This window comes from Tachypleus tridentatus, chromosome 10 (assembly GCF_004210375.1).
Source record: "Tachypleus tridentatus isolate NWPU-2018 chromosome 10, ASM421037v1, whole genome shotgun sequence".
Classification (NCBI taxonomy): Eukaryota; Metazoa; Arthropoda; class Merostomata; order Xiphosura; family Limulidae; genus Tachypleus; species Tachypleus tridentatus.
Window position 1 is genome coordinate 9,119,701 of NC_134834.1, and position 13,262 is coordinate 9,132,962.

The following is a 13,262-nucleotide window of genomic DNA, read 5'->3' on the forward strand; positions in this document are numbered from 1 at the left end:
ACTGAATATAGTAACAGTGTAACTTAGAATATAGTCTAGACTGAATATAGTAACAGTGTAACTTAGGAGTATAGTCTGGACTGAATATAGTAACAGTGTAACTTAGGAGTATAGTCTGGACTGAATATAGTAACAGTGTAACTTAGGAGTATAGCCTGGACTGAATATAGTAACAGTGTAACTTAGGAGTATAGTCTGAACTGAATATAGTAACAACCTGACTTAGCAGTATAGTCTGGACTGAATATAGTAACACTGTAACATAAGGATGTAGTCTAGACTGAATATAGTAACAGTGTAACATAAGGATGTAGTCTAGACTGAATATAGTAACAGTGTAACTTAGGAGTACAGTATGGACTGAACATAGTAACAGTGTAACTTAGGAGTATAGTATGGACTGAACATAGTAACAGTGTAACTTAGGAGTATAGTATGGACTGAACATAGTAACAGTGTAACTTAGGAGTATAGTCTGGACTGAACATAGTAACAGTGTAACTTAGGAGTATAGTCTGGACTAAACATATTAACAGTGTAACTTAGGAGTATAGTCTGGACTGAACATAATAACAGTGTAATTTAGGAGTATAGTCTGGACTGAACATAGTAACAATGTAACTTAGGAGTATAGTATGGACTGAACATAGTAACTGTGTAACTTAGAGTATAGTATGGACTGAACATAGTAACAGTGTAACTTAGAGTATAATATAGACTGAACATAGTAACAGTGTAACTTAGAGTATAGTCTGGACTGAACATAGTAACAGTGTAACTTAGGAGTATAGTCTGGACTGAACATAGTAACAGTGTAACTTAGGAGTATAGTTTGGACTGAATATAGTAACACTGTAACTTAGAGTATAGTATGGACTGAATATAGTAACAGTGTAACTTAGGAGTATAGTCTGGACTGAATATAGTAACAGTGTAACTTACGAGTATAGCCTGGACAGAATATAGTAACAGTGTAACTTAGGAGTGTAATCTGAACTGAATATAGTAACACTGTAACTTAGGAGTACACTACGGACTGAACATAGTAACAATCTAACTCAGCAGTATAGTCTGGACTGAATATAGTAACACTGAAACTTAGGAGTACACAACGGACTGAACATAGTAACAATCTAACTCAGCAGTATAGTCTGGACTGAATATAGTAACACTGTAACTTAGGAGTACACTACGGACTGAACATAGTAACAATCTAACTCAGCAGTATAGTCTGGACTGAATATAGTAACACTGTAACTTAGGAGTACACCACGGACTGAACATAGTAACAATATAACTCAGCAGTATAGTCTGGACTGAATATAGTAACAGTGTAATTTAGAAGAATAGTATGGACTGAATATAGTAACAGTGTAACGTAGGAGTATAGTCTAGACTGAATATAGTAACAGTGTAATTTAGGAGTATAGTCTGGACTGAATATAGTAACACTGGAACTTAGGAGTACACTACGGACTGTAACAATCTAACTCAGCAGTATAGTCTGGACTGAATATAGTAACATTGTAACTTAGAGTACACTACGGACTGAACATAGTAACAATCTAACTCAGCAGTATAGTCTGGACTCAATATAGTAACACTGTAACTTAGGAGTACACTACGGACTGAACATAGTAACAATCTAACTCAGCAGTATAGTCTGGACTGAATATAGTAACACTGTAACTTAGAGTACACTACGGACTGAACATAGTAACAATCTAACTCAGCAGTATAGTCTGGACTGAATATAGTAACACTGTAATTTAGAGTACACTACGGACTGTAACAATCTAACTTAGAGTATATTCTGGACTGAATATAGTGACACTGTAACTTAGAGTACACTGCGGACTGTACATAGTAACAATCTAACTCAGCAGTATAGTCTAGACTGAACATAGTGACACTGTAACTTAGAGTACACTACGGACTGTACATAGTAACAATCTATCTCAGCAGTATAGTCTAGACTGAACATAGTGACACTGTAACTTAGGAGTACACTACGGACTGTAACAATCTAACTTAGAAGTATAGTGTGGACTGAATATAGTGACTGTAACTTAGGAGTATAGCCTGGACTGAATATAGTAACAGTGTAACATAAGGATGTAGTCTAGACTGAATATAGTAACAGTGTAACTTAGGAGTATAGTATGGACTGAACATAGTAACAGTGTAACTTAGGAGTGTAGTATGGACTGAACATAGTAACAGTGTAACTTAGGAGTATAGTCTGGACTGAATATAGTAACAGTGTAACTTAGGAGTATAGCCTGGACTGAATATAGTAACAGTGTAACTTAGGAGTATAGTCTGAACTGAATATAGTTACAATCTGACTTAGCAGTATAGTCTGGACTGAATTTCGTAACACTGTAACATAAGGATGTAGTCTAGACTGAATATAGTAACAGTGTAACATAAGGATGTAGTCTAGACTGAATATAGTAACACTGTAACATAAGGATGTAGTCTAGACTGAATATAGTAACACTGTAACATAAGGATGTAGTCTAGACTGAATATAGTAACAGTGTAACATAAGGATGTAGTCTAGACTGAATATAGTACTAGTGTAACTTAGGAGTATAGTATGGACTGAACATAGTAACAGTGTAACTTAGGAGTATAGTATGGACTGAACATAGTAACAGTGTAACTTAGGAGTATAGTCTGGACTAAACATAGTAACAGTGTAACTTAGGAGTATAGTCTGCACTGAACATAGTAACAGTGTAACTTAGGAGTATAGTCTGGACTAAACATAGTAACAGTGTAACTTAGGAGTATAGTCTGACTAAACATAGTAACAGTGTAACCTTAGAGTATAGTCTGGACTGAACATAGTAACAGTGTAACTTAGGAGTATAGTCTGACTGAACATAGTAACAGTGTAACTTAGGAGTATAGTATGGACTGAACATAGTAACAGTGTAACTTAGGAGTATAGTCTGGACTGAACATAGTAACAGTGTAACTTAGGAGTATAGTCAGGACTGAATATAGTAACAGTGTAACTTAGAGTATAGTCTGGACTGAATATAGTAACAGTGTAACTTAGAGTATAGTCTGGACTGAATATAGTAACAGTGTAAATTAGAGTATAGTCTGGACTGAATAAAGTAACAGTGTAACTTAGGAGTATAGTCTGAACTGAATATAGTAACAATCTGACTTAGCAGTATAGTCTGGACTGAATATAGTAACAATCTGACTTAGCAGTATAGTCTGGACTGAATATAGTAACAGTGTAACATAAGGATGTAGTCTAGACTGAATATAGTAACAGTGTAACATAGGAGTATAGTATGGACTGAACATAGTAACAGTGTAACTTAGAGTATAGTATGGACTGAACATAGTAACAGTGTAACTTAGAGTATAGTCTGACTGAACATAGTAACAGTGTAACTTAGGAGTATAGTCTGACTGAACATAGTAACAGTGTAACTTAGAGTATAGTCTGACTGAACATAGTAACAGTGTAACTTAGAGTATAGTATGGACTGAACATAGTAACAGTGTAACTTAGAAGTATAGTCTGGACTGAACATAGTAACAGTGTAACTTAGAGTATAGTCTGGACTGAACATAGTAACAGTGTAACTTAGAGTATAGTATGGACTGAACATAGTAACAGTGTAACTTAGAGTATAGTCTGACTGAACATAGTAACAGTGTAACTTAGAGTATAGTCTGGACTGAATATAGTAACAGTGTAACTTAGGAGTATAGTCTGGACTGAACATAGTAACAGTGTAACTTAGAGTATAGTCTGGACTGAACATAGTAACAGTGTAACTTAGAGTATAGTATGGACTGAACATAGTAACAGTGTAACTTAGAAGTATAGTCTGGACTGAACATAGTAACAGTGTAACTTAGGAGTATAGTCTGACTGAACATAGTAACAGTGTAACTTAGGAGTATAGTATGGACTGAACATAGTAACAGTGTAACTTAGAAGTATAGTCTGGACTGAACATAGTAACAGTGTAACTTAGGAGTATAGTCTGGACTGTACATAGTAACAGTGTAACTTAGGAGTATAGTCTGAACTGAATATAGTAACAGTGTAACTTAGGAGTATAGTCTGGACTGAATATAGTAACAGTGTAACTTAGGAGTATAGTCTGGACTGAATATAGTAACAGTGTAACTTAGAGTATAGCCTGGACTGAATATAGTAACAGTGTAACTTAGGAGTATAGTCTGAACTGAATATAGTAACAACCTGACTTAGCAGTATAGTCTGGACTGAATATAGTAACACTGTAACATAAGGATGTAGTCTAGACTGAATATAGTAACAGTGTAACATAAGGATGTAGTCTAGACTGAATATAGTAACAGTGTAACTTAGGAGTACAGTATGGACTGAACATAGTAACAGTGTAACTTAGAGTATAGTATGGACTGAACATAGTAACAGTGTAACTTAGAGTATAGTCTGACTGAACATAGTAACAGTGTAACTTAGGAGTATAGTCTGGACTAAACATATTAACAGTGTAACTTAGAGTATAGTCTGACTGAACATAGTAACAGTGTAATTTAGAGTATAGTCTGACTGAACATAGTAACAATGTAACTTAGAGTATAGTATGGACTGAACATAGTAACTGTGTAACTTAGGAGTATAGTATAAACTGAACATAGTAACAGTGTAACTTAGGAGTATAATATAGACTGAACATAGTAACAGTGTAACTTAGGAGTATAGTCTGACTGAACATAGTAACAGTGTAACTTAGAGTATAGTCTGACTGAACATAGTAACAGTGTAACTTAGAGTATAGTTTGGACTGAATATAGTAACACTGTAACTTAGGAGTATAGTATGGACTGAATATAGTAACAGTGTAACTTAGGAGTATAGTCTGGACTGAATATAGTAACAGTGTAACTTACGAGTATAGCCTGGACAGAATATAGTAACAGTGTAACTTAGAGTGTAATCTGAACTGAATATAGTAACACTGTAACTTAGAGTACACTACGGACTGAACATAGTAACAATCTAACTCAGCAGTATAGTCTGGACTGAATATAGTAACACTGAAACTTAGGAGTACACAACGGACTGAACATAGTAACAATCTAACTCAGCAGTATAGTCTGGACTGAATATAGTAACACTGTAACTTAGGAGTACACTACGGACTGAACATAGTAACAATCTAACTCAGCAGTATAGTCTGGACTGAATATAGTAACACTGTAACTTAGGAGTACACCACGGACTGAACATAGTAACAATATAACTCAGCAGTATAGTCTGGACTGAATATAGTAACAGTGTAATTTAGAAGAATAGTATGGACTGAATATAGTAACAGTGTAACGTAGGAGTATAGTCTAGACTGAATATAGTAACAGTGTAATTTAGGAGTATAGTCTGGACTGAATATAGTAACACTGGAACTTAGGAGTACACTACGGACTGTAACAATCTAACTCAGCAGTATAGTCTGGACTGAATATAGTAACATTGTAACTTAGGAGTACACTACGGACTGTAACAATCTAACTCAGCAGTATAGTCTGGACTGAATATAGTAACATTGTAACTTAGGAGTACACTACGGACTGAACATAGTAACAATCTAACTCAGCAGTATAGTCTGGACTCAATATAGTAACACTGTAACTTAGGAGTACACTACGGACTGAACATAGTAACAATCTAACTCAGCAGTATAGTCTGGACTGAATATAGTAACACTGTAACTTAGGAGTACACTACGGACTGAACATAGTAACAATCTAACTCAGCAGTATAGTCTGGACTGAATATAGTAACACTGTAATTTAGGAGTACACTACGGACTGTAACAATCTAACTTAGGAGTATATTCTGGACTGAATATAGTGACACTGTAACTTAGGAGTACACTGCGGACTGTACATAGTAACAATCTAACTCAGCAGTATAGTCTAGACTGAACATAGTGACACTGTAACTTAGGAGTACACTACGGACTGTACATAGTAACAATCTATCTCAGCAGTATAGTCTAGACTGAACATAGTGACACTGTAACTTAGGAGTACACTACGGACTGTAACAATCTAACTTAGAAGTATAGTGTGGACTGAATATAGTGACTGTAACTTAGGAGTATAGCCTGGACTGAATATAGTAACAGTGTAACATAAGGATGTAGTCTAGACTGAATATAGTAACAGTGTAACTTAGGAGTATAGTATGGACTGAACATAGTAACAGTGTAACTTAGGAGTGTAGTATGGACTGAACATAGTAACAGTGTAACTTAGGAGTATAGTCTGGACTGAATATAGTAACAGTGTAACTTAGGAGTATAGCCTGGACTGAATATAGTAACAGTGTAACTTAGGAGTATAGTCTGAACTGAATATAGTTACAATCTGACTTAGCAGTATAGTCTGGACTGAATTTCGTAACACTGTAACATAAGGATGTAGTCTAGACTGAATATAGTAACAGTGTAACATAAGGATGTAGTCTAGACTGAATATAGTAACACTGTAACATAAGGATGTAGTCTAGACTGAATATAGTAACACTGTAACATAAGGATGTAGTCTAGACTGAATATAGTAACAGTGTAACATAAGGATGTAGTCTAGACTGAATATAGTACTAGTGTAACTTAGGAGTATAGTATGGACTGAACATAGTAACAGTGTAACTTAGGAGTATAGTATGGACTGAACATAGTAACAGTGTAACTTAGGAGTATAGTCTGGACTAAACATAGTAACAGTGTAACATAAGGATGTAGTCTAGACTGAATATAGTAACAGTGTAACATAGGAGTATAGTATGGACTGAACATAGTAACAGTGTAACTTAGGAGTATAGTATGGACTGAACATAGTAACAGTGTAACTTAGGAGTATAGTCTGGACTGAACATAGTAACAGTGTAACTTAGGAGTATAGTCTGACTGAACATAGTAACAGTGTAACTTAGGAGTATAGTCTGGACTGAACATAGTAACAGTGTAACTTAGGAGTATAGTCTGGACTGAACATAGTAACAGTGTAACTTAGGAGTATAGTATGGACTGAACATAGTAACAGTGTAACTTAGAGTATAATATAGACTGAACATAGTAACAGTGTAACTTAGGAGTATAGTCTGGACTGAACATAGTAACAGTGTAACTTAGGAGTATAGTTTGGACTGAATATAGTAACACTGTAACTTAGGAGTATAGTATGGACTGAATATAGTAACAGTGTAACTTAGGAGTATAGTCTGGACTGAATATAGTAACAGTGTAACTTACGAGTATAGCCTGGACAGAATATAGTAACAGTGTAACTTAGAGTGTAATCTGAACTGAATATAGTAACACTGTAACTTAGAGTACACTACGGACTGAACATAGTAACAATCTAACTCAGCAGTATAGTCTGGACTGAATATAGTAACACTGAAACTTAGGAGTACACAACGGACTGAACATAGTAACAATCTAACTCAGCAGTATAGTCTGGACTGAATATAGTAACACTGTAACTTAGGAGTACACTACGGACTGAACATAGTAACAATCTAACTCAGCAGTATAGTCTGGACTGAATATAGTAACACTGTAACTTAGGAGTACACCACGGACTGAACATAGTAACAATATAACTCAGCAGTATAGTCTGGACTGAATATAGTAACAGTGTAATTTAGAAGAATAGTATGGACTGAATATAGTAACAGTGTAACGTAGGAGTATAGTCTAGACTGAATATAGTAACAGTGTAATTTAGGAGTATAGTCTGGACTGAATATAGTAACACTGGAACTTAGGAGTACACTACGGACTGTAACAATCTAACTCAGCAGTATAGTCTGGACTGAATATAGTAACATTGTAACTTAGGAGTACACTACGGACTGTAACAATCTAACTCAGCAGTATAGTCTGGACTGAATATAGTAACATTGTAACTTAGGAGTACACTACGGACTGAACATAGTAACAATCTAACTCAGCAGTATAGTCTGGACTCAATATAGTAACACTGTAACTTAGGAGTACACTACGGACTGAACATAGTAACAATCTAACTCAGCAGTATAGTCTGGACTGAATATAGTAACACTGTAACTTAGGAGTACACTACGGACTGAACATAGTAACAATCTAACTCAGCAGTATAGTCTGGACTGAATATAGTAACACTGTAATTTAGGAGTACACTACGGACTGTAACAATCTAACTTAGGAGTATATTCTGGACTGAATATAGTGACACTGTAACTTAGGAGTACACTGCGGACTGTACATAGTAACAATCTAACTCAGCAGTATAGTCTAGACTGAACATAGTGACACTGTAACTTAGGAGTACATTACGGACTGTACATAGTAACAATCTATCTCAGCAGTATAGTCTAGACTGAACATAGTGACACTGTAACTTAGGAGTACATTACGGACTGTACATAGTAACAATCTATCTCAGCAGTATAGTCTAGACTGAACATAGTGACACTGTAACTTAGGAGTACACTACGGACTGTAACAATCTAACTTAGAAGTATAGTGTGGACTGAATATAGTGACTGTAACTTAGGAGTATAGCCTGGACTGAATATAGTAACAGTGTAACATAAGGATGTAGTCTAGACTGAATATAGTAACAGTGTAACTTAGGAGTATAGTATGGACTGAACATAGTAACAGTGTAACTTAGGAGTGTAGTATGGACTGAACATAGTAACAGTGTAACTTAGGAGTATAGTCTGGACTGAATATAGTAACAGTGTAACTTAGGAGTATAGCCTGGACTGAATATAGTAACAGTGTAACTTAGGAGTATAGTCTGAACTGAATATAGTTACAATCTGACTTAGCAGTATAGTCTGGACTGAATTTCGTAACACTGTAACATAAGGATGTAGTCTAGACTGAATATAGTAACAGTGTAACATAAGGATGTAGTCTAGACTGAATATAGTAACACTGTAACATAAGGATGTAGTCTAGACTGAATATAGTAACACTGTAACATAAGGATGTAGTCTAGACTGAATATAGTAACAGTGTAACTTAGAGTATAGTATGGACTGAACATAGTAACAGTGTAACTTAGAGTATAGTCTGACTAAACATAGTAACAGTGTAACTTAGGAGTATAGTCTGCACTGAACATAGTAACAGTGTAACTTAGGAGTATAGTCTGGACTAAACATAGTAACAGTGTAACTTAGGAGTATAGTCTGGACTAAACATAGTAACAGTGTACCTTAGGAGTATAGTCTGGACTGAACATAGTAACAGTGTAACTTAGGAGTATAGTCTGGACTGAACATAGTAACAGTGTAACTTAGGAGTATAGTATGGACTGAACATAGTAACAGTGTAACTTAGGAGTATAGTCTGGACTGAACATAGTAACAGTGTAACTTAGGAGTATAGTCAGGACTGAATATAGTAACAGTGTAACTTAGGAGTATAGTCTGGACTGAATATAGTAACAGTGTAACTTAGGAGTATAGTCTGGACTGAATATAGTAACAGTGTAAATTAGGAGTATAGTCTGGACTGAATAAAGTAACAGTGTAACTTAGGAGTATAGTCTGAACTGAATATAGTAACAATCTGACTTAGCAGTATAGTCTGGACTGAATATAGTAACAATCTGACTTAGCAGTATAGTCTGGACTGAATATAGGAACAGTGTAACATAAGGATGTAGTCTAGACTGAATATAGTAACAGTGTAACATAGGAGTATAGTATGGACTGAACATAGTAACAGTGTAACTTAGGAGTATAGTATGGACTGAACATAGTAACAGTGTAACTTAGGAGTATAGTCTGGACTGAACATAGTAACAGTGTAACTTAGGAGTATAGTCTGGACTGAACATAGTAACAGTGTAACTTAGGAGTATAGTCTGGACTGAACATAGTAACAGTGTAACTTAGGAGTATAGTCTGGACTGAACATAGTAACAGTGTAACTTAGGAGTATAGTATGGACTGAACATAGTAACAGTGTAACTTAGAAGTATAGTCTGGACTGAACATAGTAACAGTGTAACTTAGGAGTATAGTCTGGACTGAACATAGTAACAGTGTAACTTAGGAGTATAGTATGGACTGAACATAGTAACAGTGTAACTTAGGAGTATAGTCTGGACTGAACATAGTAACAGTGTAACTTAGGAGTATAGTCTGGACTGAATATAGTAACAGTGTAACTTAGGAGTATAGTCTGGACTGAATATAGTAACAGTGTAACTTAGGAGTATAGTCTGGACTGAACATAGTAACAGTGTAACTTAGGAGTATAGTATGGACTGAACATAGTAACAGTGTAACTTAGAAGTATAGTCTGGACTGAACATAGTAACAGTGTAACTTAGGAGTATAGTCTGGACTGAACATAGTAACAGTGTAACTTAGGAGTATAGTATGGACTGAACATAGTAACAGTGTAACTTAGGAGTATAGTCTGGACTGAACATAGTAACAGTGTAACTTAGGAGTATAGTCTGGACTGTACATAGTAACAGTGTAACGTTAAGCATTCAGTAAACAGTTAACTTACCTCTAAAATAGGAAGACAAAAAAAGTGGTAGGACAAGTAGACATGGACGGATCAGGCGACATGACTTTTCTCTGCAGTTTGTTTGTAATTTCTAGAAACACACGCGTTAAAATAAAATTTATTTCCGATCTACTTCAGTAATAAAAGTCAATTTAAGCTACATGTTAAATCCACTGTTACACGCACGTTTGAAACAAATCGGTTGACGTATTGTGTTCCAAACTTTAAATAGCGTCGCCCCTTAACATTAACATAATTTTTGCAAGTGGTAACTGCAAAATTAAAATTTTCTTCATGTATTTTTAATATTTTTAAATGATAAAAAGAAGATTGTTAGAAAATGAGTAACTGTGAAAGTTATAGTTTTATTAGATTTTCGTTGTCTCCAATTCTGTTTATTTCGTCAATGTTTTTTGACTCTCCCTCAAGTAGTTTGGAAAACACTGCGTAACGTTTTAAAATTATCTTTAAAACTGATTTAAATACCTTTAAATTAAATTTTCTGTTACATCGAATATCGTTCTTTCTATGAAAAGTGTCACATTTAGCAAGATATCACAGCAGTTGTCTCATAACCAACTTATTCTAAGTTTTTACGCCTAAAAGAATTTTATTTCTCGTTTAAGAAATGTTTGCTAGTTTGTTTTAATTTCTCCAGAAAGCTTCTCAGTGACTAGCTGTCCTTAATCTTGAAGTGATAGATTAGAGTGACACCTCCAAGAACTTTTGAGAATACTTTTTTCCTATCGAAAAGTGGAATTGAGTGTAACACTATAACGCTCCCACAGCTGAAAAGGCTAGCAGGTTTGAGACGATATTCGAATCTGTTACACTGATATTACGAACGAGTTGAGTGTCGTAACCACCAGGTTTATTCTAAGAATTATAGAGGTTTAGTTCATCTATCTTCCGGTGAGGCAGAGGTAAATCTACGAACTTACAGCGCATAATCTGGGTTCAGTCCCCGAGGTGTACTCAGCAGATAGACGTTACTCTTTAAACAGAAAAACAAACAAAACAATATTCATTCATAGCTTAAATAAAATTAATGGTCCACAGTTTGAAGAAACCTAAAATTAATTACTTTGCTTTCCTTTTAATCGTTTTGCACGTGTTCGTTTTTTAATCGATAACGGTTAATTAATTCCATGATTTAAAGTGGTTAAAATATATGTTTATTATTAAGTAAAACGCTACAAAATGGGCTATCTGTGCTGATCCAATCACAGGCATCGAAAACCTGGTTTTTAGCCTTATAAGTTCATTGACATCGCTGAACTACAAAGAAGATTTGTGTGTGTTTGTTTTTTGGAGGAGGGAAAAAGCTACTTTTCAAAGTTGAATAATCCTGAATATACTTTTCAAGGCAAATTATATTTAAGATACTGGTGTGAAATTATATTACTGTCCACGTGCAATAAATACACTTTATTTATACCACACTCCATCGTCTATGAGTGGAAATAACACATAGTAGTAAGTAGTTTTTAAATAATTATTGTTTATCTTAACGGTCATATCCATGTTGGCTTTCTAAGTCTGAGATACTGTTATATCCATGTGGATCTAAATTCGAGATACTGTTATATCCGTGTGGATCTTGTTCAAGGTATCATATCCCGGTAGGCCTAAAGATCATAATATCACTATAGGTATGTAGGCCTAAGATCAAGATACCCAAAGTAATAGATTACTAATCATTATTATTTCGAGTTTTAAACAGTTCTAGGGCTGCCTGTTTATATAAAGTTATAGTTTTTTCCTACCAGAAAGAACAAGCAGTGTGTGTGAGCTATTTTCTTATAGCAAAGCCACCTCAGGCTGTTTACTGTGTCCACCGAGTGAGAATATTCTGTTTATTTCACTTTACTTAGCAGAAACATAGACTACTTTTAAACACACCAAAGAAATTCTGCCTTCTTTTAAAAGCTGTAAGGTCTGACAGGAGCGCTAGCTCGAAGCGACATCTTCAAATAATAATATAAAAAAAATTTGGCGGTATTCAACTTTTTTCTAAATTTAATATTTATAAACGATATATAAACGAAGTAACTTTTCTAAGACATTGATTCAAGTTATAACTAGCCATTAATCAATAAATAAAAAGTTAATGAAGTTGTTATTCCTGACACAAATAAAATAAAACTGTATTAATTAATACTCGTTTCAAGGTTAAATGATTATTAGTACTAAAAACACGCAAAACAGGTTAGTTCAGTTAATAGTACTAATGGATCTGGCTTACTCCGTTACAGCTGACTAGATGCATTTTCACAAACGGGGCACGTGGAATGCAGCTCTCTGGAACTGTCGACAACTCTTCGCAAAAATAACGCGAAACTGTTGTCAGAGGACGCTTTTATATCGGTTAGGCAACAAAAACCTGACAACGGTATAAATGAAAAGGCGCTTACAGTTATAATGAATCACGTCAATTTTTTGACTATAAAAGTATAATCTTTTGACGCCCACCGGAGAGGAGCCAGATCTCAGCAGGAGTGATAAATAATTCGTCACTCACCAACAATCTTGCAACATGCTGGGAAATGCGTAAGCTAGAGAGCAAGTGGAAGTGAAAATGAATATTCTGAGAAAAAAAAAAGAAGAAAGATTTGTCAAGAGCGCGCGCTAGTTGTTAGTAATATAACTTCCGTCGAATCACCGGTTGTACAAGAAACACGAGGAGCGTCCTTCGATTGTGTTTGT

At 35.0% G+C, this 13,262-nt stretch overlaps 1 protein-coding gene across 1 annotated transcript in view; it reads right to left on the minus strand.

Moving 5' to 3' along the window:
• The window catches only part of LOC143228727 (CUB domain-containing protein 2-like), a 37,003-nt gene extending 23,947 nt beyond the window's left edge, over nt 1–13,056 (minus strand). Inside the window, exons 1-2 of the mRNA XM_076460018.1 lie at nt 12,802–13,056; nt 10,557–10,647 (exon numbers count right to left, since the gene is read on the minus strand). Coding sequence (XP_076316133.1) covers nt 10,557–10,647; nt 12,802–12,825 — 115 coding nt within the window. The 5' untranslated portion in view covers nt 12,826–13,056. The remainder of the gene's footprint in view (nt 1–10,556; nt 10,648–12,801) is intronic.
• Nucleotides 13,057–13,262: the final 206 nt, after the last annotated feature.